We start from the raw sequence: 26682 nt of genomic DNA, 5'->3' as shown, positions 1-26682 counted from the left end.
CAACAAGGCCTATGATGAAAGGTACAACATTGCTACTGTGAAACACACAGGTGGATCGCTGATGTTTTGGGGATGTGTGAACTACAAAGGCACAGGGAAATTTGGTCAAAATTGATGGCAAGATGAATGCAGTATGTTATCAAAAAATACTGGAGGAACAATTGCATTCAACCAGGAAGCTGCGCATGGACGTACTTGGACATTCCAACATGACAATGATCCAAAACACAAGGCCAAGTTGACCTGTCATTGGCTACAGCAGAAGAAAGTGAAGGTTTTGGAGTGGCCATCTCAGTCTCCTGACCTCAATATCATTGAGCCACTCTGGGGAGATCTCAAACGTGCAGTCCATGCAAGACAGCCCAAGAATTTACAGGAACTGGAGGCTTTTTGCCAAGACGAATTGGCAGCTTTACCATCTGAGAAGATAAAGAGCCTCATCCATAAATGCTACAAAAGACTGTCATTGATGTTAAAGGGGGCAATACACGGTATTAAGAACTGGGGTATGTAAACTTTTGATCAGGGTCATTTGGGTAGTTTCTGTTGACATTATCAACACAGCTGATTGATAATAAAATGGCTTCAGCCAAACACTAACCATGAGTGAAAGAAGAAGTCTTGTGTTAGCATTCATATTCTCTGAAAAATGGCCAAGGAATATTGCCGCATTTATCGGTGTATAACACGCTCAGGCGTATAGCATGCATCCCAATTTTAGGAGGGAAGTTAAAGAAAAAAAACGTACATTTTAAATAAAGAACTCTGACGCAAAATTAAGGTCACAGCTCATCAATGCACCCTGCTCAGTGCCCATCTGCAGCCATTAATAAATTGACCAACAATGCAGCCTGTTTAGTGCCCATCTGCAGCCTGTAAATTGACCAACAATGCAGCTTGTTTAGTGCCCATCTGCAGCCTCACCTTTCCCATCATTGCAGCCTCGCCAGTGTTGGATTATCTCTGATAATTCCAATTATCTATTCTCCAAAGACCTTGGACCCGTGGGGGCCTAGCCTGCTCTGATTTCTTCCTATATTGTATTGCAGCGATGCTTACCCATGCCCACAATTGGCTCATATTGGATGCCTCCAACGCAGCAGTCGCCTTGGAGGCTGCTATTGGATCATTCGAAGCACTGCGGAATACTTTATTTCGGAGTACCAAGGCTCTGCATCCCCTCACTACCTCGATGAAAATGGTGCTTAGGCCATGATCTGGGGTGGCCGGTTCCCGGGTGGCCAACTTCCAGGTGCGTTCCCTAAATACTCCACTATGGATCAATCCTTCTCTACCTGAATTTTACTCAATCCCAGATCCGGTCATATGGGCGTCACAGGGTATCCAATATTTACATCACATTTGTGAGATTGGTGCACTACTGACATTTGACCAACTAAAATCCAGATTTAACTTACCCAATGTTTATTTCTTCCAGTTCCTGCAGCTCCGTCATGCCTACAGAGCACAGGGGGCTCTCTCCCCTGACCCTCTGCCAATCGAATATGGAATCGCTTCTCCGTCAGGAGACATTGACTAAACCATTATCCACAATTTACAGGGCTCTGCAACCTACTTTGCATCATGGCTTGGAGAGGCTCCATGACTTCTGGGCGTTGGAGCTGCCGGAATTGGATGGGGAAGACTGGGAGGATATCTGGGACTCTCCCTTTGAACACCTGGTCTCTTCCAGAGACTGGTTGATCCAGTTCAAAATACTACAGAAGTATTACTATACTCCTTACAGGCTACACAAAATATACCCAGACTGACGTCGCAGTGTTGGCGCTGTCGGGCTGACTCTGCGGGTTTCCTCGACACATGATCTGGTCTTGCCCTAGTATACAAAATTTCTGGTCACTAATCACAACATTCATCACTAAACTGACCACAATTCCTATACCCCAAAAGCTGGAGATCTGCCTGCTTGGTTCAGTGGATGCTCTGGCCCCTTCCTGGGCAGTTTGTACACTACTAGGATTGCTTCTCTTCTATGCCAGGTACTTGTCATACTTAAGTGGAGAGCTCCCACATCTGCCCTTACCCTGAATGCATGAAAATCATTAGTCAACCTTGCAGTGCCCTTATATAAAGAAACATACTCTAGTAGAGGATGCCCCCTAAAGTTTCAAAAGGTCTGGAACATATGGCTAGAGTCTGAAACAACCAACGTGGAACAAGAGGACCCTGTAGGATTAACAGTCTGATTTAAATGAATAATGATGGTTCCTCCGACTGCCCCCCTGGGTGCAGTCTGACTGACCACGTCTATGACTGTCCACTCCCTATAGGCACTTTCCTGGGTGGTGCCTGTTGTGGATCACATACTGTCGTGAATTGCTGATCATTACACTCATCCTGACACACATTAGCAGCAAGCTACGGGGGGGGGGGGGGGGGGGGGGGGTGTTTTGTTTATTGTTTAGTTAATTTAGGCCAGTAGTTAAGGTGTTGTATGCCTTGCCTTATGTTTGGTACTCTTCGAGCCGGGGAATGCCCAGAGGCTCTGTTATGTAACATTTATTCTTTTCTGAAATAAATAAAAAGAATTTTAAAAAAATAAATAAAAAATAAAATAGAGGCAATGCAAGTGATTTATACATTTTACTTTACAACCACTTTAAGTTTAGTTTATCTACTGAGTAAGCTGTACTTTTATTTGAAGCATAGTACTTTTGTATACACTGCATTTAATGTTCTCAGTGTAACAAAATGACTTTCAATTTGTAAAAAACTACTCCACACTGAATTTTTAAAAATTTTTCCAAACATTTCCATTTTTCCCCAAATAAAAAAAAAACAGGTAAAATTATTTTTTTTCCCATGGCTACATTTTTGGGGCAAGCCCTCCCTGCTCACACCATGCCCCCCTTGTACAATCTTTAAATTTTCCTCCTGTAGGTAGTGTTAGCTGCAAATGTGCCAAGAGACAAGAGGGAAATTCCCCCGCAGCTTGGGGAAGGTAGCATTTTGGAGCATTGCCAGTGGCACACTGGGTCATAGATAATTGACTGTTAGCTGACTCATCTAAGCTGCAACACCTCCATTCAGGTGCTGACTACAAGTCCCAGCAAGTCCTCCAACAGAGTGACTCAGTCACCGTTCACAGCTACAAGCCACCTGTATCAAATGATCAGAAAAAATAAGTTGGCATAGGTTTTCTCCACTCTCCTGTACTTGTGCCAGTCAGACACTGGCATCGGGTGCTGGTATAAGCATTTCATAACCCAGCGCCACAATTTAGTTCTCTTTACCGTTATCACTGAAAGCGTAAAAAAAAATCCCAAATTTTGAGTGGTCACTAGAACAGCCATAAAGGGGGAAATTCCTCCAGTGGGGACACTAGTTCTGGTTTCAACCAGGAATTCTCACTTTGGAGTTATTTCCTCTCACTTCCTATTTTGGCTATGGGACAGAAAGCGAGGAGAAATTTCCTCAATGGGCCACAGATGGCAAACAGATAAACCTGATCAAGATTATAACCCTCCCTTGCTCTATCCAAAATAAAAATAAATGCCTTTAGTTTTACTTTAACCACTTGCTTACTGGGCACATGGTCATTCGGCCATAGCGCGGATGGCAAGTGGTTAAACATGTCAACTGAAAACAAATAATTTTATAAATATAATATAAATATGCAATTTGCCTTTTGCCTTTTTCTTTTGGTGAACAATCAACTGACACTGATATTTTTAAAACTGACCAGATGTGATATAGCTTTATCAGTAACGGGTTTAACCATCAATGAATTGATTTTTTCAGTTCAGCCTAACTTATTTTGATGCACTACTGCAAGCGGCAAGTTTATTGATTAGCTATTGATGAGCTGTGTACAACTGATCAATACTAACAAGACCTTGCTTGGTGAACACGTCATAAATTTAGTCTCAGCAGAGTCTGGGCGCCAGCGGCAGCTCGCCAATTATCACGTCACTGTGGCTATTACATTACTACAATCAGATGCTTAGCACTCTGTGCTGGAGACTGCTTCTCTCAGACTTGATTAGATCTTACACTGAGAGATTGCTGACATTTTCAGATTAAAAAAGCATATAAAAAAAAAAAAAAGCTGCTGCTAACATTCATAACTACTGTAAGCATGTAAAGTCCCAGTGTTAGGGTTTTTCCTTGTATATAAATTCTTTATTTTTTACTTTATAACAAAAATAATAATGATACATACAGTATCTCATAAAAGTGAGTACACCCCTCACATTTTTGTAAATATTTTATTCTATCTTTTCATGTGACAACACTGAAGAAATGACACTTTGCTACAATGTAAAGTAGTGAGTGTACAGCTTGTACAATGGTGTAAATTTGCTGTCCCCTCAAAATAACTCAACAGACATCCAGTAATGTGTAAACCGCTGGCAACAAAAGTGAGTACACCCAAAAGTGAAAACATCCAAATTGGGCCCAATTAGCCATTATCCCTCCAATGTGTCATGTTACAAGGTCTCAGGTGTGTTAAATTTGGTGTCATCGTTAAGTCCAACATGGCACCTCATGGCAAAGAACAATAAAGATCAATTTTAATATATATATATTTTTTTTCTTCATATACTATATAGTATAGTTTTTTTATCTTCAAGTTTGTGTGTGTTTTTTGGACAGATTTACATTTTAGCTTTTTATCACGCACTAGCAGGTATATTACTGTATATATTAGGATTAGTATTATTGCACTTTAAAGTTTATTTGAGTTCATATAAGTTTGGTATTACAAAATGCATTGCAATGCATTTGTAATTACAAATGCAGAGTTTTAATACTTTGACCACTACAGCACTTGCACTTATTGCTGTGAAGTGTGATTCACTCCTGTGGGTTCACTCTTCAGTTGATTGGCAGCACCACTTATTTCTTTTCCACATATTTACAAGCAGACAAAGAACATGGATTACTGGAACCATGCCCTGTGGTCTGATGAGACAAAGATAAACTTATTTGGTTCAGATGGTGTCAAGCGTGTGTGGTGGCAACCAGGTGAGGAGTACAAAGACAAGTGTGTCCTGCCTACAGTCAAGCATGGTGGTTGGAGTGTCATGGTCTGGGACTGCATGAGTGCTGTCAGCACTGGGGAGCTACAGTTCATTGTAGCTGCTACATGCTAACAAGTACTGTGACATACTGAAGCAGAGCATGATCCCCTCCCTTCAGATAGTGGGCTGCAGGGCAGTATTCCAACATGATAACGACCCCAAACACACCTCCAAGACAACCACTGCCTCGCTAAAGAAGCCGAGGGTAAAGGCGATGGACTGGCCAAGCATGTCTCCAGACCTAAACCCTATTGAGCATCTGTAGGGCATCCTCAAACGGAAGGTGGAGGGGCACAAGTTCTCTAACATCCACCAGCTCTGTGATGTCATCATGGAGGAATGGAAGAGGAATCCAGTGGCAATCTGTGAAGCTCTGGTGAACTCCATGCCCAAGAGGTTTAAAAGGCAGTGCTGAAAGATAATGGTGGCCACACAAAATATTGACACTTTGGGCCCAATTTGGACATTTTCACTTAGGGGTGTACTCACTTTTGTTGCCAGCGGTTTAGACATTAATGGCTGTATGTTGAGATATTTTGAGGGGACAGCAAATTTACACTGTTATACAAGCTGTACACTCACTACTTTACATTGTAGCAAAGTGTCATTTCTTCAGTGTTGTCACATGAAAACATATAACAACATTTTTACAAAAATGTGAGGGGTGTACTCCCTTTTGTGAGATACTAATATATATAATCGCTACTGTAAATATTACTTTCACTGTTGCACAGTAAATAAATGAACCCCTTACAGTAGCGATTTGCTCTTTTTGTACTATAAAGGGCTATTTTTTTTTTATTAACCCCATTATGTTACTAAATGTCTTAGGCCTCGTTCACACGTATGAGTTTTTTGGTGCTTTTTGCAGAAACGCACTACAGTTCATTTACCGTTCACATCTATGCTTTTTTCAGCTGCTGCATATTTGGAAAGGGCTTCATTTTTTCAAACGCAAAAACTGTGCTCTTTTGGTTCAATATACTTCAATGGAGAAGCTGCAGAAAAGTGTGTAATGCGTTTTTGCAGCAATTTTTTTTTTTTTTAATCTGTCCAACAACAAATTGGCCAAAAAAAAAAAAAAAAAAGGCATAAAAAAAAAAAGGCAAAACCGTAAATCACAGCAAAATCTCGTGTGCAAAAAAATCAAAACGCACAGCAAAAAGTACTGCAGAAACAGATCAAAAGCAAACAGCATAGGTGTGTACCAAGCCTTATGCTGGCCACATGGATCAATTTTCAGATGAGAATATTCATATGAAAAATCTTTGTACATTCGCTGAATGAAAGAACGTTGTTTGAAATTTTCACTTGCTTTTAACATTTTGTTTTAAAACAAATGTAATTTCTGAACGAAAACCACATACACTGTCTGAAAGTTCCTTTGACCAAGAAGTTTTCTATTATTTCTAAATTTTCCCGTCACTGTGGTTGAAAACAAACGTCGATTTGACCCAACTAACGATTAGAAAATCGAACGAACGTTCTTAAAATGAAAATTTTTTTTTGAAGGAAGACATTGTTTTTCTATGGCCAGCATATAATATATTACAGTTCTGTTTAAAAATCTGCAAAACAGTCGAACTTTTTTTTCTGTTAAATAAAAAAATTTGATCTCTGAGTCTGATGACATTTACTAGATTCAATCTCTAATAGTATATCTCCTCTAATAGTATATACAGTATATCTCTTCTGTCCATTATTCTCAGAATGGATTAAAGATTTTACTCCCTAACCATACAGTTGGTTATTTATATTTACCACTGCATATAGAAGATATATTTAAAAATAAATTGCCTTTTTTTAAAACTTTACATAACCAAATTATACACCAAAAAATATCAAAAAGGTGTATTTTGCGCTAACCATATATGTAAAAGGAAACACAGTGCAGCTGCTTGTGTAAGCCCAAAATACAAAAAGACCCAAAACTATCATAAAATATTACAAGTGTGCATCCGCAAGTGATAATTTGATACAAAAAAAAAATGTATGTTACATAGTAAATGTGCAACTAAGTTGCTAAATTAGATAAAATATGCCAACATAAATCTGGCGTGATGAGTGGAAAGTGAAAATAAATAAATATTTACCAAATAAATGTAACCACTTGTGATATAAAAATAAATTGATACAAATCACAGAATCAACATTCTTATAAATTCAAAAAACTGTGAACAAACAGATAAACAATAGTCCCAGTGTGTAGTGAAAAAATATGTCAGCCACAATTCTTCCGTACTTGAGAAAATATCAGTGTTCTTACAGCCCGAAATATATTTAAATTAGCCGCTTACCAGATATGTTGGACCTCAGATTATAGAGATCATATAGGTCAGGTGCATTAGCCTGCCGGCAACGATGGTCTCCACCTCTACTTCAATCGAGGAAGAAGGAGATCCTTATCTGATTTCAACGACCAGAGGGCAGGTATTCCACGGCTCAAATCCACAGGTGAGGAAAAAAGGTAGTACCCTCAATAGGGTTTTCTTTCCAGAGACCGATCTGAAGTTTAACTCCTCAGTAGAGATAAACAGGGGGAGACTTCATAGTGTAGATATACTCAAAAAGTTTTTATTTAAAAAGTCACTAATATTCGTAGCAATTTGTCACGGCAGACATTCACAGCAAACTGGAAACTTTAAACTGTAAACTCCAAATCACACGGCAATCAGCAGGAACAAAAAAGCGGATAAAAAACTAGCTGGTTTTTAACACATAGGATTTATTAATGTTTTTATTAATACTCAATTTGTATCATTTTTATATAGAATTTTTCATTTTTATTTTTTTCAATTTGAATATACATTTTCTTAATATACATTTTTATTCTTTTTCTCCTACTCCAATTTAGTTTGGAGATAGAAGATATTTTTTTGGCGTATTTTAGCCAACAAAATGAACTACTCTATTGGACGACAACGGGAGGAAGATACCGATATGTTACTTCCGTTGTCTGTATATAAACGTGGTGTGCTGGCGTCTGGTTATGTCTCCGTTCCCAGTGGAAGCCTGTTGAGGGGAAATGCGTCGGGTGGAGCAAGTGGCTGTGACGCCATCACATTCTTTTCCTATGCAGTTAGCTGGTTTGATCCTCTGCTGCTTTCATGCTGGTTGAAGCTAGTTTTTTATCCGCTTTTTTGTTCCTGCTGATTGCCGTGTGATTTGGAGTTTACAGTTTAAAGTTTCCAGTTTGCTGTGAATGTCTGCCGTGACAAATTGCTGTGAATATTAGTGACTTTTTAAATAAAAACTTTGAGTATATCTACACTATGAAGTCTCCCCCTGTTTTATCTCTACTGAGGGGTTAAACTTCAGATCGGTCTCTGGAAAGAAAACCCTATTGAGGGTACTACCTTTTTTCCTCACCTGTGGATTTGAGCCGTGGAATACCTGTCCTCTGGTCATTGAAGTCAGATAAGGATCTTCTTATTCCTCGATTGAAGTGGAGGTGGAGACCATCGTTGCCTGCAGGCTAATGCACCTGACCTATATGATCTCTATAATCTGAGGTCCAACATATCTGGTAAGCGGCTAATTTAAATATATTTCGGGCTGGAAGAACACTGATATTTTCTCAAGTACAGAAGAATTGTGCCTGACATATTTTTTCACTACACACTGGGACTATTGTTTATCTGTTTGTTCACAGTTTTTTGAATTTATAAGAATGTTGATTCTGTGATTTGTATCAATTTATTTTTATATCACAATTGATTACATTTATTTGGTAAATATTTATTTATTTTCACTTTCCACTCATCACGCCAGATTTGTGTTGGTATATTTTATCTAATTTAGCAACTTAGTTGCACATTTACTATGTTACATATATTTTCTTTGTATCAAATTATACACCACACTTTTTTTAAGGTTATTACCGATTAATCAAAATAATCGTTAGTTGCAGCCCTAATATATATATATATATATATATATATATATATATATATATATATATATATATATACACACACACACACACACACACATACATATATATATATATATATACACACACACATATACAGTGGCTTGCGAAAGTATTCGGCCCCCTTGAACTTTTCAACCTTTTGCCACATTTCAGGCTTCAAACATAAAGATATAAAATTTTTATTTTTTGTGAAGAATCACCAACAAGTGGGACACAATTGTGAAGTGGAACGAAATCTTTTGGATTTTTGAAACTTTTTTAACTAATAAAAAAATGAAAAGTGGGGCGTGGAAAATTATTCGGCCCCCTTGTGTTAATACTTTGTAGAACTTTATAAAGAATTTTATATCTTTATGTTTGAAGCCTGAAATGTGGCAAAAGGTTGAAAAGTTCAAGGGGGCCGAATACTTTCGCAACCCACTATATATAAAATGTCTTTATTTCCATTTATTAAAACGCATCTGACAATATATAACCAGACATGTAAGGCCTTGTTGACACTTGCTCAAAATACTGACGCTGTGTGTACGCTAGTGCTAGTGTTCATGAGTGTTGTTCGGTATGTTTGAAATACACCCTAGACGCCTATTTTTTTGGTTGTTCTGAACCAGGCCTAATATTCCACAATCACATTCTGGCGTGTTACCATAGGCCCCTTTTACACGAGGCGGATCCATTTGATGGACTCCGCTTGCTCAGCGGGGATTGCTCTGCTGATCCCCGCTGAGCTGGCGGAGGACAGGTCCATCTCCGCTCACTGTGCAGAGACAGGCCTGTCAGAGTCCTGCTCTCCTCTATGGGGAGATCGGATGAAAATGCACCGCCTGTCTGTTTTTATCCGATCCGCCAGACGATTGGAAAATAGGACCACCATCCGTCTGGGTTTGGTGGACAGGATCAGATAGGATAGTAGCGGGTGTCAGGGGACATGTCACCGCTGACATCCGCCGATCCAATGGAGGGTCCAATCAGGTCCACCTGAAAAAACTGATTGTCGGACCTGATCAGATGGCCCGTGTGAAAGGGGCCATAGACTTGAAAGGAAGGAGTTGAGTTGCTTTAACTCCTTCCAAACTCGACATTTTAGCTTAATTTTTGAAGCGCAGTGATGCTACGCAAATTTCTCATGTTTTGGTAATGTGAACAGTTCTGTGCGCTGTCCATACGATCAATTTGAGACTGCTTTACAAGGCATTAGAGGAGTGCTAAAAATGCTCCTCAAACGTCTGCTTTTAATGCCAATGTGAACAGGGTCTTGAGATTTCCATGCACTGCAATGATGATGGCTGACAAGCCTGAAACAAGAGCACAAGAGGCTGGTGTTATCTTACTTGCATCTTGGTGTGCTTTGTGTATTTCTTGCAGATCTGTGCAGTGATCCAGTGTAAAAACGTTCCTCTGTGCATGGACTTCCTGTAATAAAGAGCAGTCACTGCTGCTCTACATGTGCAGAATGACTGGTCTTGTCTCCACCCCCTCCTGTAGTTTTCTGCAGGCAGCCTATATCAGGTGGAACCTGCTGAGTCCCCCCCCCACAGTGCTGCTCTCTGCACAGGCTATGTACGGCACAGTGATGTCACTGCTCTTTTTACAAGGTAATATCTGGGATTCCAAAGTGATTTGGTGCACACAAAGTGGATTTATATCATGTGTGTCTACTGAGGAATATAGTATAAGACCCCTTTCATACCGGGGCGGTGCACTTGCAGGACAGGAAAAAAGTCCTGCAAGCAGCATCTTTGGGGCGGTGCGGGGGCGGTGTATACATTGCTCCCAAAATGCCCTGCCCATTAAAATGAATAGGTAGCGCTGCCGAAGCGCTTTAGCCTGGCCTGCAACATGGGCGCTTTTAACCCTTTCTTTGACCACTAGCGAGGGTTAAAATCTAGCGGCGCTTTACCGCTAACGCACACCCGCCCCAGTGTAAAAGTAGCCCAACTAAAAGTTTTGGATACAGTGGAGAGGAATTAGAGCCCCTGTCAGGTTTTTTATCCCCATTATGGAGATTCACCTTCTCTCATTGTGCTGTTTACTATTATCACTAAAAGTGAAAGTAAAAGAAAATGCCAACTTTTGGACTCTCACCAAAACAGTAATAGAGGGGAAACCTTCCTATGGGGACACTAGTTCCAGTGACAACCAGTGATTTCTGTCACTTTGGAGAGATTTCCTGTTTTGGCTATCTCCACAAATCGGACACAGATGACAATATAAAAAATGACAGCAATCCCTGCATTCAGCGGTCTGTATGCCTGATGTTTGTAATGTGTTTTCAGTGCATTTGTGGCATAATTTTATTAAATTTTTTTACAGAGTGGCGTTTACATGCATTTGTGGTGTGTGCACGTGCATTCTAATGCAAGGAAAAAAATACAGCTATACCTTACCCAGACACTGTCTGTCTTACCCTGTGAACAACCTTACGGGAGGAAAGAGCAGACTGACATCAGTATGCTGCTTTTCCCTCAATGTCCAATTACAGGCTGAGGCAGGTTGGTGACCAAGCAGTAGAGAAACATGCCTGGCTTTGCTATCTAGCAAGGCCCACTGGATCACAAGACTGGCTGAACACCATTTTAAATGCCACATAAAACACAGCATGTACATGTATGTCAACTATGTATTTAAAATTCACATGTTCTTGCTAAAGCGTCCATTGATTGCTGATAAAATTCCAGCCCAGATTTGCCAGCTCACATACAGTTCAATGAACTCGGCAACGACAAAGTAATGTGTCAACAGGCCAAACCTGAACAGACTGTTGTAGGGACGTTGTCTCGGCAACACAAAATGCTGTGTTCACCGCAGAGTCTGATACAAACCTGTCCAACTTTTGCTGATCCTCTGTGTCATGTCAGTACCGACTGACACCCCAAACTGACAGGACCCCAAGCTGGAACCAGGTCCCCCACTGTGAAAAAGGGTATTGCAGAGAGTTTCCTCAAAAAAGGTAAGTGCACAAAATAATCTACACTGAGAAATCTCCCAGAAAGTCCTACAAACTGACATTACATGGCAGACGCACATCATGATCCATCCCCCATCTAGGCAAAGAACTGGGACTTATTTCCATCACAATGATGGGTGGGGTGGTAGAGCAGGGATGGGGAGACAACACTGTTTATCCCAAAGATGATCAAAACTGAAAACATTTTGTCACTAGCTATACTGATTGTTCCCCCTGACAAGTCCAAGAACCCCCATAGGCATTATACAGTCTCCTGATCCAGCCAAGGATTGCTGGTCATCTTTGGTCTTCAGGTTCCCATACCATCATTCAAATCCAGCGCTCATCTACGGTCTTCTCTGACACTATAACCATGAACAAAATCCATTCTGGTGCCAACAATATTTGCACAAAGCTACAGAAGGACAATCCATTTGTAAAACACAACAGAAAAGCATTTTACAAATCTAATGGGACATTTTACAAAAATATATTTAAGAAATCACACATTTTATAATTTCACACACAAACTAAATCAGCCCTTTTGCTGAAGAACAGAAAACTTAAAATTAATGTAAAAATTCAGGAGGAAAATAAACACTGTAAACAGTCATCAACGGGATTAGACAACGGTCACAAGAAATGGAATCGATTAAAAGGACACTAAACAATGCCCTAATTCTCTAAAAAGAATCCATACACATTCACTACTTAATAGCCCTGTAATCTATTTTTCATGAAATTATTTCTTATTGTATATTTCTGCCACCTTGTAATGTCCTCAGTGAGCTCCTGAACCATTCCCTCTCCCCCTAACTTCTGTTTGAAACATTGCTCTTTATCTACTACAAATCTCACAGCCCATAATTCATCTTAATCCCTAGTCCATCTCAGGAGCAAGCAAGAGAGGGTGGCTACATCCCTATATACAGTAAGACCATGAAAAACAAATGGAAGTTCAATCTTGGCAGGAAAAAAAAAAAGAGAGATTTAGAGGAGACAGAGAGCGATAGAAGGTACTGAGTTAGGAATACATACATGAATATATTTTTTTTTTATACCGGACTTTAGTGCCACTTTTGTTATTATTTACATTATTTTTTATTGAAGTAGCAGGAAAGAATGAAAGAAAACGTTCCAACAAATGAGCAATAGTCTAGAATAGAATAAAGTAAACAATGTTTATATTTATGGTAAAAGACAGAGACAAAAAGACTAATTTTCTACAGCTTCCTAGTGTTTTTTTTGGTTTTTACTGTTTCTGAACAGCAGAGGGCGGTCACACACAAACAGAAACCTCAAAAAGGAAGCCTATACTAATGTAGCGCTTTTGTTAAGCAAAATAGCATGATTGGAAGAAATAATGACCCTCAGCTCACTAGGGACCACATTGTTAATGCCCCAGGCCCACTTACTTGGCAAATAAAGTCACAGGTTCATTCTTCTCACAGGGTCATTTTTTTTCTCTGGATGTTCAGGATGTTAGGTGCCAGTCACTTTAGTTAAATTGGAATTCCAGACAAAAATGATAATTCCCCAATGATTTCCCTGATTAGAAACATCAACTTCAAAAAACAAGTAATTTGTACTTTTTAGTTTTGTAAATGGCCGATTAGAAACAACCGTCTAATCAAGCCATTCAGCAACCCTCCTCTCTCAGACCGACAATGTTTGATTTGTACAGCTGAATGTGGCGGCTCAAGGACACTTCTGTGTGGAGTTGTCATTCTCCATTCTCCCCCACCGGCCAGTCCCACCCTGCCTCTCATTTCCCCTTCTTATGACATATGTGATGTGAATGTGATGAGGAGAGTGACATCTTATTTACACTTCCACCTGGTGTTCTGTTTCCATAGAAACAGCACAAAGCAGCAGACACGCGTCACGTTCGGAAGTGACAGCATAGCAAGACTTAAATTTTCTGACTAAAGTTCCACTTAAAGGGTTTTCAACCACTTTAAGGTTTTTGTAGATTTTATTGCACATGTGCACACTAGAGATGGGCTCAGGCGTGTTCAAAATCCCATCATGCCCGATCACGCTAGATATTTTTATTAAGCTTTATAAACCAGCATACAAAAGAAAAAACTTTGGTCATTCACAGTAGTGCTTCTGCAGTAATACATTTAAACATTCAATAAACAGATTTCAATTTACATGTCTCTTGTGATTGTTAACAGCACGGTTATGGGAAATGTGACCAACATGCAATTCTCCATTCATGAAGCAGCCAGGGGGTTAACATGGTGAGGTGCACTGCACGATCAGGAACAGGATACAGCAGTGTATCTATCCTGGAATAAGGGTTAGAGGGCTAGCCAGCCATCTGCCCCATATTTTGTGAAAGGTTTTGGTTCTTTTCCGAACCTCAAACATGAGTTTGTATAGAGGTGAAGAGTCATTAATCAATTTTAACCAGAGGGATTTTAGAGGTATCTGTGATCCTTTCCAGGACAATAAATATTTAATACATTTTGACTTGATATACAAGCGATGTTTGATATACAAGTAGCGTCACGTCACAACGAGTATACAGTGGGGACAGAAAGTATTCAGACCCCCTTAAATTTTTCACTCTTTGTTATATTGCAGCCATTTGCTAAAATCATTTAAGTTCATTTTTGTCCTCATTAATGTACACACAGCACTGTTGACATTTTTGCAGATTTATTAAAAAAGAAAAACTGAAATATCACATGGTCCTAAGTATTCAGACCCTTTGCTGTGACACTCATATATTTAACTCAGGTGCTGTCCATTTCTTCTGATCATTCTTGAGATGGTTCTACACCTTCATTTGAGTCCAGCTGTGTTTGATTATACTGATTGGATTTGATTAGGAAAGCCACACACCTGTCTATATAAGACCTTACAGCTCACAGTGCATGTCAGAGCAAATGAGAATCATGAGGTCAAAGGAACTGCCTGAAGAGCTCAGAGACAAAATTGTGGCAAGGCACAGATGTGTCCAAGGTTACAAAAAAATTTCTGCTGCACCTAAGGTTCCTAAGAGCACAGTGGCCTCCATAATCCTTAAATGGAAAGACATTTGGGACAACCAGAACCCTTCCTAGAGCTGGCCGTCCGGCCAAACTGAGCTATTCGGGGAGAAGAGCCTTGGTGGGAGAGGTCAAGAAGAACCCAAAGATCACTGTGGCTGAACTCTAGAGATGCAGTCGGGAGATGGGAGAAAGTTGTAGAAAGTCAACCATCACTGCAGCCCTCCACCAGCCGGGGCTGGATGGCAGAGTGGCCCGACGGAAGCCTCTCCTCAGTGCAAGACACATGAAAGCCCGCATGGAGTTTGCAAAAAAAAAACACCTAAAGGACTCCAAGATGGTGAGAAATAAGATTCTCTGGTCTGATGAGACCAAGATAGAACTTTTTCACCTTAATTCTAAGCAGTATGTGTGGAGAAAACAGGCACTGCTCATCACCTGTCCGATACAGTCCCAACAGTGAAGCATGGTGGTGGCAGCATCATGCTGTGGGGGTGTTTTTCAGCTGCAGGGACAGGAAGACTGGTTGCAATCGAGGGAAAGATTAATGCGGCCAAGTACAGGGATATTCTGGACGAAAACCTTCTCCAGAGTGCTCAGGACCTCAGACTGGGCTGAAGGTTTACCTTCCAACAAGACAATGACCCTAAGCACACAGCTAAAATAACAAAGGAGTAGCTTCACAACAACTCCCTAACTGTTCTTGAATGGCCCAGCCAGAGCCCTGACTTAAACCCAATTGAGCATCTCTGGAGAGACCTAAAAATGGCTGTCCACCAACGTTTACCATCCATTCTGACAGAACTGGAGAGGATCTGCAAGGAAGAATGGCAGAGGATCCCCAAATCCAGGTGTGAAAAACTTGTTGCATCTTTCCCAAAAATACTCATGGCTGTATTAGATCAAAAGGGTGCTTCTACTAAATACTGAGCAAAGGGTCTGAATACTTAGGACCATGTGATATTTCAGTTTTTCTTTTTTAATAAATCTGCAAAAATGTCAACAATTCTGTGTTTTTTTTTTGTCAATATGGGGTGCTGTGTGTACATTAATGAGGAAAAAAATGAACTTAAATGATTTTAGCAAATGGCTGCAATATAACAAAGAGTGAAAAATTTAAAAGGGATCTGAATACTTTCCATCCCCACTGTAAATGAGAAGAGAGGTGCCTCTAAGTGTAGCAATATGTTTACATTTAATCAAGGTACAACATTTAGCAACTCACATGGTTGATGATTAAACCAGGCACATCCAAATATGCAGGCATCCGGGGTAAGGCTGTCCAGAGATCATCCTCCGCACCACCGGTTCTCACCACTGTCAGTCTGCAATCATGACCGGGAAGACTACCCTGCAAGAGCGATCCAAAAGCGAGGCTTGAAGCACTCGTGGAGTGCAGCGTGGAAGGGATGATGCTGATGGCGGTGCAGAGGATGGTCTATGTGGACAGCTTTACCCTGGACGCCCACATACTTAGGTGTGCAGGTTTTAAAATCAACCATGTGAGTTGCTAAATGTTGTACCATCATTAAGGCTGCTTTCACACTGAGGCGCTTTACAGGCGCTATATCGCTAAAAATAGCGCCTGCAAAGCACCTGTAAAGAGGCTCTCCTCCAGTGTGAAAGACCAAGTGCTTTCACACTGGAGTGGTGCGCTGGCAGGACACCAAAAAAAATCCTGCAAGCAGCATCTTTGAGGTCCTGTAGGAGCGGGGTATACCCCCCTTCTAAAGTGCCCCTGCCAACTGCAATCGATGGGCAGTGCCGCTGAAGTGCTGGTAAAGCACCGCTGCAGCTGCACTTTGAACCCTTTTTCGTCCGTTAGCGGGGGTTAAAAGTGCCCTGCTAGCAGCCGAAAAGCGCTGTAAAAAGGACGGTAAAGTGGCGCTAAAAATCCGCCCCCAACGCCCAAGTGTGAAAGTAGCCCAAATGTAACCATATTGCTACACTTAGAGGCGCCTCTCTTCTCTTTTATACTCTAGCTCTTGTTAGATTTTGATTCTAATTCCCTTGTCAGTTGTGGCTGGACATTGCTATAATCTTTTTACATGGACTATAAACTGAAGGACTTATGAATAAATGGTTGTGGAACGAATCATCCGAGTTTCCATTGTTTCTTATGGGGAAATTCGCTTTGATATACAGTACAAGTGCTTTGGATTACAAGTACGTTTCCGGAACTAATTATGCTCGCAATCCAAAGTTTTACTGTTTTGGAAAAATACTACACCTCTGCTGAAACATCCTTTTAAAAATGCTAGTTTCCCAACTGTTTTTCTGATCTTAAGGTTCAGATACTTTCTGGGTTCACAGAACGAGAGCTCTGATTTTTGTAGATCAGTGACTCAAAAAGCTTTAAAGCTCCAGGCAGCTAATATTCTCAGAAGGAGGCGACATTAGGGTAAAAAAGTGTATCTAGAACGTAGCTGGTAACATTCCACCTATGCATTATGTACACTATCACTGGTAGGTTTGCGACCACATTAGGAGTACAGTATCAATGTTTATCTATATATTCCAGGTAAAAATGTATATTTACAAAAGGGTTACATTTCAAGCAGACATGGAAGAGATTCCAAAATTGAACTATGAGGTTGTATTATAAGAAATAGATCAAGTCATTAATAATGATGACAGTATCCTCACCGCATTCGGAGGCGGCTTTACACACCACAGGGAACAGAGACAATTTAAGTAAAAGTGATTAATGTCCCTTGCATTGGGGATGAATTCTATTACTTGAATAAGAAATGAATGAATTTAAATCCACTTTGAGAGAAGGAAGATGACAATACATACAGCCCTTCCACTGCTGAGTTTGAGGAACCCATTAAACACTAAGGCAAGTCAAGTGACATTTAGTAGACTGTTTTGAGGAGACAGTATGGTGCTTTTTGTTTTAGGAGTGGAAAATGTTAAAAATATTTTTTCTAGCACTTTTGCAGATTTGCAATAAAAAGCATGTAGTGGTGACTATAGCTGGACCAAACTGAATTGTCCACATTGTCAAGTTATTCTTTCTAGTCCTTCAGTTGGCTTAATTTATTAACCACAATCGGCAAGGGATAAATTAATACAGTTCAAATTTTTACACAGAATCTATTTTACTCCTGCCAGACTTGCTACCATATACCCTGCAATCTCCTCAGAATGGTGGAGATGTGGTTTTTCACCGGCTGGTGCGGAACACATCTTCTGGGAATACTCCCACATTAAACCGTTCTGGGAAGGGATAGTCTCGTGTATTTCAGATCTCCTAAAGATTCCTATCCCTAACTCTATCAAAGTTTGTCTATTAGGACTAGTTGAGGAGGTGGTTCCCTCAATGGCTCTTAGAACGTTATTAAATATACTTTTTTTCTATGGGAGGAAAGCTATTCTATTGAAATGGAGGTCCTCTACGCCTCCAGGTATTCCCTCCTGGAAGGGATTAGTCAATTCCATGTTACCCTGCTATAAAGCAACGTATATTTCCAGAGGGTGTGAAAAAAAATGTAATAAAGTGTGGCAAGCGTGGTTTAGTTCAGATACTACTGCCGGATAAATTTTGGTTAACGTATTGTTCTATGCAATCCAACGCTAAAATAACTATTGTTATTTGATAAACATATATAATCTTCCATTTCTGTCCCAGGGGGTGTCAATGACTTGGTAATTATGTTCTTTAGGATTACTAATATTTGAGGGTCATATAGCTATGCAATACCTGTGAAATAGTTTGAAACATTTGGATGTAACCATTGGGTGTATCAGGAGATGTACCTTAGAGAAATGTCCTGTCCAAAGCGGGGGTGAACCGAGTTATGGGTTGTTGGGGGGAGGGAGGGGGAGGTATGGGGGCTGGGACTAGTTAAGTACCTATGTTAGTCAGGTATATAGTATAGCCGGCTGGTCTGTGTGTGACCTGGCATTGTGCTAGGGTCATTTTTTTTTTGTTTGTTTATTGTATGTTTGTTGTCTACTAAAAGAAAACATTTTCAATAAAAAGAAATTTTTTAAAAAATTTATTAACCACAAAATAATTACTAAGTTAGTGGTCTAGGCTACGGGAACAGAAATTGCTTTTAGGAAAGTATAGAAAAAAGCTCTTACTTTATGAGCAACCAATAAATGGGAAGTCCATTAAATCGAAAGTTGACTCTCTCAAACAAACATTAAAGTGCATGTTAGCCCACGTTCAAATCGGCGGCCACTGCTGGCCATGGCACCATCTGAATAGGTGCGACGCCGACTTTGCAATAGCGTACCGATTCCCAAAAGTAGTTCCTGTACTACTTTTGGCAACTTTGGGGGCGATTTGAATAGACATCGGTGCATGAACCCGCACAGATGTCTGTCAAATCGCCCCCGAAGTCAAACTGCATTTCCGGTTAGAAATCGTAAGAGTTCAGCTGAACTAACCCGCATCAGTGTGAACCTGAGCTAAACCTGAAATTATGAAATTTGACCTAAGCACATATATCCATAGCGCTTTCTTATCTCTCTCCAAAGTCCCGTGTCTTTCTGCAGTTTCTTTCTGCTGTTTCATTGCTCAGTTATGAACATGATAACTTCTGACAAGTTTTTTGTCAACCAAGATAAAAACCAGCCTGAATTTGTGTGGAGGGAGGTTTCTATAAATGGATTAGCAGAGAGCTTACCTTGTCACAGCACAGCTCTGCAAGTCTCTGCCTATGTGGAGGGGGGCCTTTCCTGCAATCAGCTGTCTTGGCTGTATGCCAAGAATCCACTCACAGTGCTGAACAGGAAGAGAAAATCTCTAACAAGATGTGCACTTTTTAAAGAATATATAAAGCTGAAGACAGATATGCATGTAAAACTTATGAAGGGAGATTTGTTTCATCCTTGTGTATCATCTGAGGCTGTTCACTTCATTGGGTATATGTGAGGGTTTACATCTGCTTTAAAGCAGTTGTATTGCCCACTTGGTGATTTTTACCTACAGATAAGCCTATAATAAGACTTACCTGTAGGTAAAATGAATATCTCCTAAACCTGCATGGTTTAGGAGATATTCACCCTGCATACAGCCGCTGATGTCATAGTATGCAATGCATAATAGCACATTATGCCATTGTCTTGCAGGTTTTTGTTTTGTTTTTCAGCAGTTTACTACTGCTTTAACTATTTCCAATCCATATGCTGCTAGCCTTAGTAAACAAGATCCTGTTTAAAAAATGGGGTTTTTTTGCATTTCTTTAACCACTTGCCAACCGCTGCACGCTGATATACGTCGGGACAATGGCAGCGGTGGGCAAATGGGCGTACCTGTACGTCCCCTTTAATTTGTGGGGCTAGAGTGAGTGACCGTGCCCGCCGGACCCAATGTCCGCCGGTCTCCCGGCGATCGTGTCACGGAGCCGCAGAATGGGGAGATGCAAACAAGTCCTGTCATCGGGAGCAGGGATCGCTGTCATGTGAGTGGAGGCCCATCGTCCCCACAGTTAGAATCACTCCCTAGGACACACTTAACCCCTTGATCACCCCCTAGTGTTTAACCCTTTTCCTGCCAGTGTCATTTACACAGTAATCAGTGCATTTTTATAGCACTGATCGCTGTATAAATGACAATGGTCCCAAAATATAGTGTCAAAAGTGTCTGATGTGTCCGCCATTTTGGGGGGGTATTTATTATAACAAAAAGTAAAAAATATTGCTTTTTTTTTTTCAAAATTGTCCCTCTTTTTTGTTTATAGCGCAAAAAAGAAAAACCACAGAGGTGATCAAATACCACCAAAAGAAAGCTCTATTTGTGGGGGAAAAAATGACATCAATTTTGTTTGGGTGCAATGTTGCACGGCTGCGCAACTGTCAGTTAAACCGACGCAGTGCTGAATCTCAAAAAGTTCTCTGGTCGGTAAGGGAGTAAAATCTTCCGGGTCGGTTAATTGCTTCCTGGGCCCTAGGTCAAAATTAGGTCAAAATTATGTACATCCAAAGAGTCTTCATGGGAATGTCTTTTTCCTTTCATCTGTAGGAGGGGCCTTCTCAGCTAAACACACCCTCCTGTCCGCATGCCTGAGATAGGAGCAGATGGATTCCAGGAAGTAAATGCTACATGAGTCCTCTGTTCTTACTCAAGATGACCACACCTAGAAATGCAGGGGGGGGCTTAGAAATGTAATTTCTCAGAAAAATAAAGCATGGAGATGTTGGTCGATGGATGAGCGCGTTTGCCTTGAATATTAAAAATGCATTAAATAGCATTTTCAGTCTATAGTGTTTAGATAAGGTTACGTTTGAAATGGTCATACAAAATACTGTTCCTATAATGGATGAAAACATTTTCAGTAAGCTATGGTGTCAATCAGCATGTCATAGTGGAGGAGCCTAGTGCATGGCTGCAAATTCACTGTGTTGGAGGCACTTAGTGATCTCACCAGCTTCTTCTTATTAAAATAAAATCTTTTGAAAGTATATCCAGCATAAACCTTTTTTTAAAGAGTTGTAAAGGTTTTGATCCTTTGTCAGGTTTATACTGCTGTCTGTGCCCCCATTACTGAGCTTTTTCTGCTCTCAGAGGCAAAACAAGAAGTAAATAGACATTTGTCATCACAGCAGGTAACCCCACTGGTAGACTCCCCCTCCAGTCCTATTTCAGGTGACAGCTGCTTAGATTCTCCCATCACTTTCAGTATTTAAGGTTCCCAGGCCAGAGAGCAATAAAAACTTGACAAGGTTTCTATTCTAAACCTTCCCTACTTTAATAGTAGTTAAATCGTTTTAGCTTAAATGAAAGGTTATCTAGTATGGATTTCCAAGCTCGAGGTAGCTTGGAATGTCTGTGCTTTAACATTTTAATTCTGCAACAAGTAAATTAGGGATTGGGCTAATTCAATGCTATTAAGGTGTGGGGGGGTGTATGTAAATCCCAGAGGCCAGGTTCCCAATGGACCAAAAACACACTCAAGAGAAAGCCATTCTAGCCACTATGTAGTTTTTTTGTCTAAATTCACTAAAGTAACTTGTCCATCTCTTCATTCTTCTCATATCATCTTTTTACAATATAGAACAAGCATGTCCAACAAGCAGAAAAACGACAACATCCACACTGTGAAGATCCAGCAGACATACTGGGTGAAGGACACCAGTGAGGAGAAGATGCTAGCACTGGGTGCGGTCCAGTTAGGGAAAGTGGTAGAACAAGTGGACTATTATGACACAGACCTGTATGATCTGGCGGTCACTGAAATGTGGCTCAGTAAGATGGGGCGAGAATGGAAACTGATAGTGGGTAAGGGTACTCAGAACAACAGCCAAGACCCCCCAAAAGGAAAAGTGCAGACAAGTCATCTGAGGACCCAAAAATTTAACTCAGTCGGAGGCAAAAACCAGACTTCAAAAACATCAAACTCAAAGACCTTGGAGAGCCAGAAAAAAGTTTCAATAAACGATCAAAACGAAAATGAAGAAACTGTAGATAATGAGAGAAACGGGATAAAGGCACTAACCTGTTATGCCCTAGAACAAGAAAAAGAAATTATAGCCTTCCTCTCCCAGGTTTTACATGTCCAAGGAGAAACAAACAATATGACGATGGAGGTCTTTCTACAAGTGGCTGGGATTCAGAGATATGCCACCATCAGCAATGTCACCCAAGAGACTTTCCGACTGACAAATGACTACACCATTCAGTTAAAGACAGAGGGGACCACTACTAAAAAGACAGCAGTTGTCTTACTCGATGTGGATATCGAGAATGTGGCTCAAGGATTTCAAAGGTTGGAACAGTTGGCCAAAGAGCTGGACCTTCAACTTCAAAGTGTTTAGTGAGAAGCTGACCTTAAAAATTTTCTCTGGTCAATTGTATAAAGCAGTGGTCTCCAAACTGCTGCCTGAGGGCCGGATGAAGCCCTTTGCTAGCCTTTAATCAGACCCTTGGGGCACTATTCCTTCCAATGATATGAGGCACCATTCCTCCCACCGACACCTAAAGTGGTGCATAATTCCTGCCACTGATACCAATGATGAGGCACTATTCTTCCCACTGAAACCAACAATGGGGCATAGTTTCCTCCAGGGATACCAATGATGGGGTACTATTCCTCCCACTAATACCAATGATAGGGCACTACTCCTCCTCCTGCTGACCATCAAGGCTGAGACCATGTTTATTATCACTGATGCTGGGATCGGGACAATTTCTACCCCCACCAGCCACAATCCTGCCCCCCCAAAGTCTGAAGGACAGAAGACTGGCCCTTCGTTTGAAAAGTTTGGAGACACCTGGTATAAAGCATTGAGCAACTCAGAGGCCATATTGAACTACAGATGATCACTCTGTGCAGTTTCTTAGTAAAAGATGTTGGCCATGCATTTACTGTGTTCTGCCAAAATGGATGTACTTTATAAACTATCAAACACCTCTAATGGATTTGTACAACACTACCCCAGCTTCTAGCGCAACACACCCAATTCACTCTAAGAACAAGAAACAGAGATCTTAAAGTGATCCCGTCACCACAAGGTCACAAAAAAAAAAAATATATATATATATATATATATATATATATATATATATATATATATATATATATATATATACACTTTTACAGGGCTGGGATTTATCTGGTATGTGGTGACAGGGTCACTTTAAACAATAAAGGCATACAAGAGACATTTTACAGAACCACAGCTTTTTTTCAGTTTTGGATTAGTGGAGAGGAGTTAGAACCCTTGGTTGAGGTTTCATTTTTAATTGATGTCTCAGACCCTGCTGGGGATTTTCATTCTCTCTAAAGGGGTCCATTAATAAAACCTTTGTTGGACAAATGTGATAAGCAATTGTCCTGCCCTGATGAATTCTGACTGTACTTTTCTTAAGACCTCATTCATGGACATGGACATCGACACACAGGCTTTTATTGAGGTGCGTTCAGGGGCTTAGGCAAAAAAAACACAAAAAAGCCCCAAGAAAATCAGTTTAGGAGCAGCGGTGTGCACGATGCCTAACACAGTGATTTTCTAGGATGATCAGCTCCAACTAGTGGACATAATGCAGGCTTCTTCTAATTGAGTTACGTCAGAAAAAATACTGCATTATGACCACTAGATTGAGCAAACGATCATAGGAAATCACTGTATTAGTCAAAACATGATAATAATTTCTCAGGGCTGAGCAAATGCTTGTCAAATTTGTCCAACATTTTTTTTTTAAAGACTCCTGTGTTTCCTGGCTAACACTGGGAGAGAAAAAAAAATGGGAAATGCAAAACTATATGTATGTCACCAGAAGAGAAGGTGAGAAAAAAACCTTCCAAAGGGAACAAAAGTTCAGGTGACAACTGTCCAAGGCTTCATTCACACGATCACTGAGGTTTGTATACCATAAACTATAATTTTTTTCAGTGTCTCTAGTTTCCCGGTGCAGCATGCAGGCAGCCCATTGACGTCTATTAGGACACAGCGGCCCGGAACACACTGTCTGAGTTCAGAGCTGCTCATCCACCCGCCAGTCAGTAGAAAGAGCAGCAGTGTATGTACAGCAATTGCATCCTAATAGACTTCAATAGGATGCACAAACAAAGCTCCTGGATGCTAGAAATGCTGGAAAAAATGACCCATTCATAGTATTTGGGCCTCAGGACCCATGTGAAATATGTCTGGGAGATTTCCCTCACTTTGAGAGATTTCCTTTTATTTTCAGTGGGTCTCCAGGTCAGGAAATGAAGAAAAATATCCCCAATGGAAGGCAAAAAAAAAGAACTAGAAGTTTTACTAGTCCCAATTTTATCTGACTTAAATAAAAGTAAAACCTGTAGGTACATGCTAGAAGAGAATTATTAACTGTATGGACTCACCACTGGGCTTCACAGCAGGACAAAATAAAGGGAAAGACATCCCCAGTTTTAAATAAGCAGCATAAACTCTGTCCATAATAAAATATTTCATCAAAATAATAAATCTCAATGCGATTTATTTATAGCGTTGCACTTTCCTGCAAGTTTGTGATAAAAGGCATAATGGGAAATAAAACTATGAGTCACCCGCTGCCAATCAGCTCCTGGCTATTACCAATTTATACTTTCCACTAACTTACTACAGGCTCACCTCTGCATGACCGCGCTTCTCATAGGCTTCGGTGGCTTCGGTGGAAGGAAATATGCATATTTAATATAATAACAACAGTTGCCCTTTGTACGCTCAATATTAATATTTTATCATTCACAGCTGGGAAGTCGGAGCCAGGGCACTATTCCACTGTTACACAAACAGATCTTTTCAAACAAACATAAATAGAAAGTGTAAAACGATGTGACAATCAAATTAATTTGTATCCATTTTACGCCTTTTTAATGTCGTCTTCTTTTTACAACAAAAGAAAAGGCAAACTAAGGAGGAGCTGTCAACGACATTTAAAGCCCATCTTCAGTCCCATTTCCAGGTTTAGATAGAACAGAGAAGGGTTAGAACCTTTGTCAGGCTTTTATTGTTGTCTCCCCCCACCACACACTTCAATGGGTGTCAGATTATAGGAAGTCGGGACAATTGTTCTAGCAAAGACACTGATAAAATCATTATAATTATTTTAACAGAGTAGGGAATCCTAGAACCTCTGGTATCTCAGCTGAAAGCTCAATGTTACAAATTACACATTCCAATTCATTTCCAGGCCCCCAATCGGTTACTTACTGACAGCTCCATCGCCTCCTGCCGCTAAATGAACTAAGAGGCAGGGCCTCTAAAAAAAAAAAAAAAAAAAAGCATGTGTTCAAATCCGCATCAACCACATAGATGTGAACCTAGTCCAGGGATATGCAATTAGTGGACCTCCAGCTGTTGTGAAACTACAAGTCCCATGAGGCATAGCGAGAATCTGACAGCCACAAGCATGACACCCAGAGGCCTGTAGCCTCCCTGGCGGTTTTCCCGAGTGTGGCTCGGGGTTAAAATTCAGTACCATTAGCGGTAACCCCGAGCCACACTCGGGATCGCATTGCAGGATCCTGGGGCGGCGTTACTTACCTTGTCCCCGGGATCCTGCGATGTCCCCCGCAGTGTCCGAGGGCTCCGTCCTCCTCCGAAGCCTCTCCGTGCCAGGCTCCGTTCCCTGCGAGCGGCGCGACGCACGGGGGCGGAGCCTGGCGGCAAATTCAAAAAACTGTCAAAATCATAACACATACAGTACTGTAATCTTACAGATTACAGTACTGTATGAAATGATTTCACATCCCTTTTGTCCCCAGTGCTCTGGCCCATGCCCTGCATGCAGTTTTACATGATATACACTGTTCTTTCTGCCTGGAAACTGGAGATTGTCCATAGCAACCAAAAAGTGTCCCTTTACGTCAAAAGTGGCTTTAGACCAGCTAGAAAACAGCGATAGTAAATTAGAACACTTGCAGAATTGAGCGATAGTGAATTGTGGGGAAATTTATTTTATTACTATTTTTTTTAATTTATTTTAATTATTTATTTTTATTTATTATATTATAATTTATGTTTTTGTGTTTCAAACTTTATCATACCCGGGATATCTACTAGACTCTGGTTTGGACAGATTTAAGTGTGTTATTGTTAAGATTTACAGACCTACAATATAAAACGCCAAATTTCCATGAAAAATAATTGTACCGCTTTCAGCACCTAAAATCCGAAATAATCATACCGCCAGGGAGGCTAGAGGCATGATGGGACTTGTAGTTTTGCAATAGCTGGAGGTCCGCTAATTGCATATCCCTGGTCTAGCCTAACACTTATGGGGCGTACACACGGTCGGACTTTTCGGCTACAAAAGTCCGACAGCCCGTCCAACAA

General features: G+C 40.6%; 2 protein-coding genes across 6 annotated transcripts in view; one reads left to right on the top strand and one right to left on the bottom strand.

The window, feature by feature from the left end:
* RALGPS1 (Ral GEF with PH domain and SH3 binding motif 1) overlaps positions 1–26682 on the bottom strand; it is an 839296-nt gene that overhangs the window by 724421 nt on the left and 88193 nt on the right. The window lies entirely within an intron of this gene.
* Positions 11737–25791, top strand: LOC141108273 (uncharacterized). The gene is made up of 2 exons (XM_073599734.1): positions 11737–11929; positions 21936–25791. The coding sequence occupies exon 2, from the start codon at positions 21943–21945 to the stop codon at positions 22693–22695; it is 753 nt and encodes a 250-aa protein (XP_073455835.1). The 5' UTR covers positions 11737–11929; positions 21936–21942; the 3' UTR covers positions 22696–25791.

The sequence above is a fragment of the Aquarana catesbeiana genome, linkage group LG09, assembly GCF_042186555.1.
Source record: "Aquarana catesbeiana isolate 2022-GZ linkage group LG09, ASM4218655v1, whole genome shotgun sequence".
NCBI lineage: Eukaryota > Metazoa > Chordata > Amphibia > Anura > Ranidae > Aquarana > Aquarana catesbeiana.
Note: the sequence above shows the minus strand (reverse complement) of the source record. Positions and strands in the feature narration are given on the sequence as shown.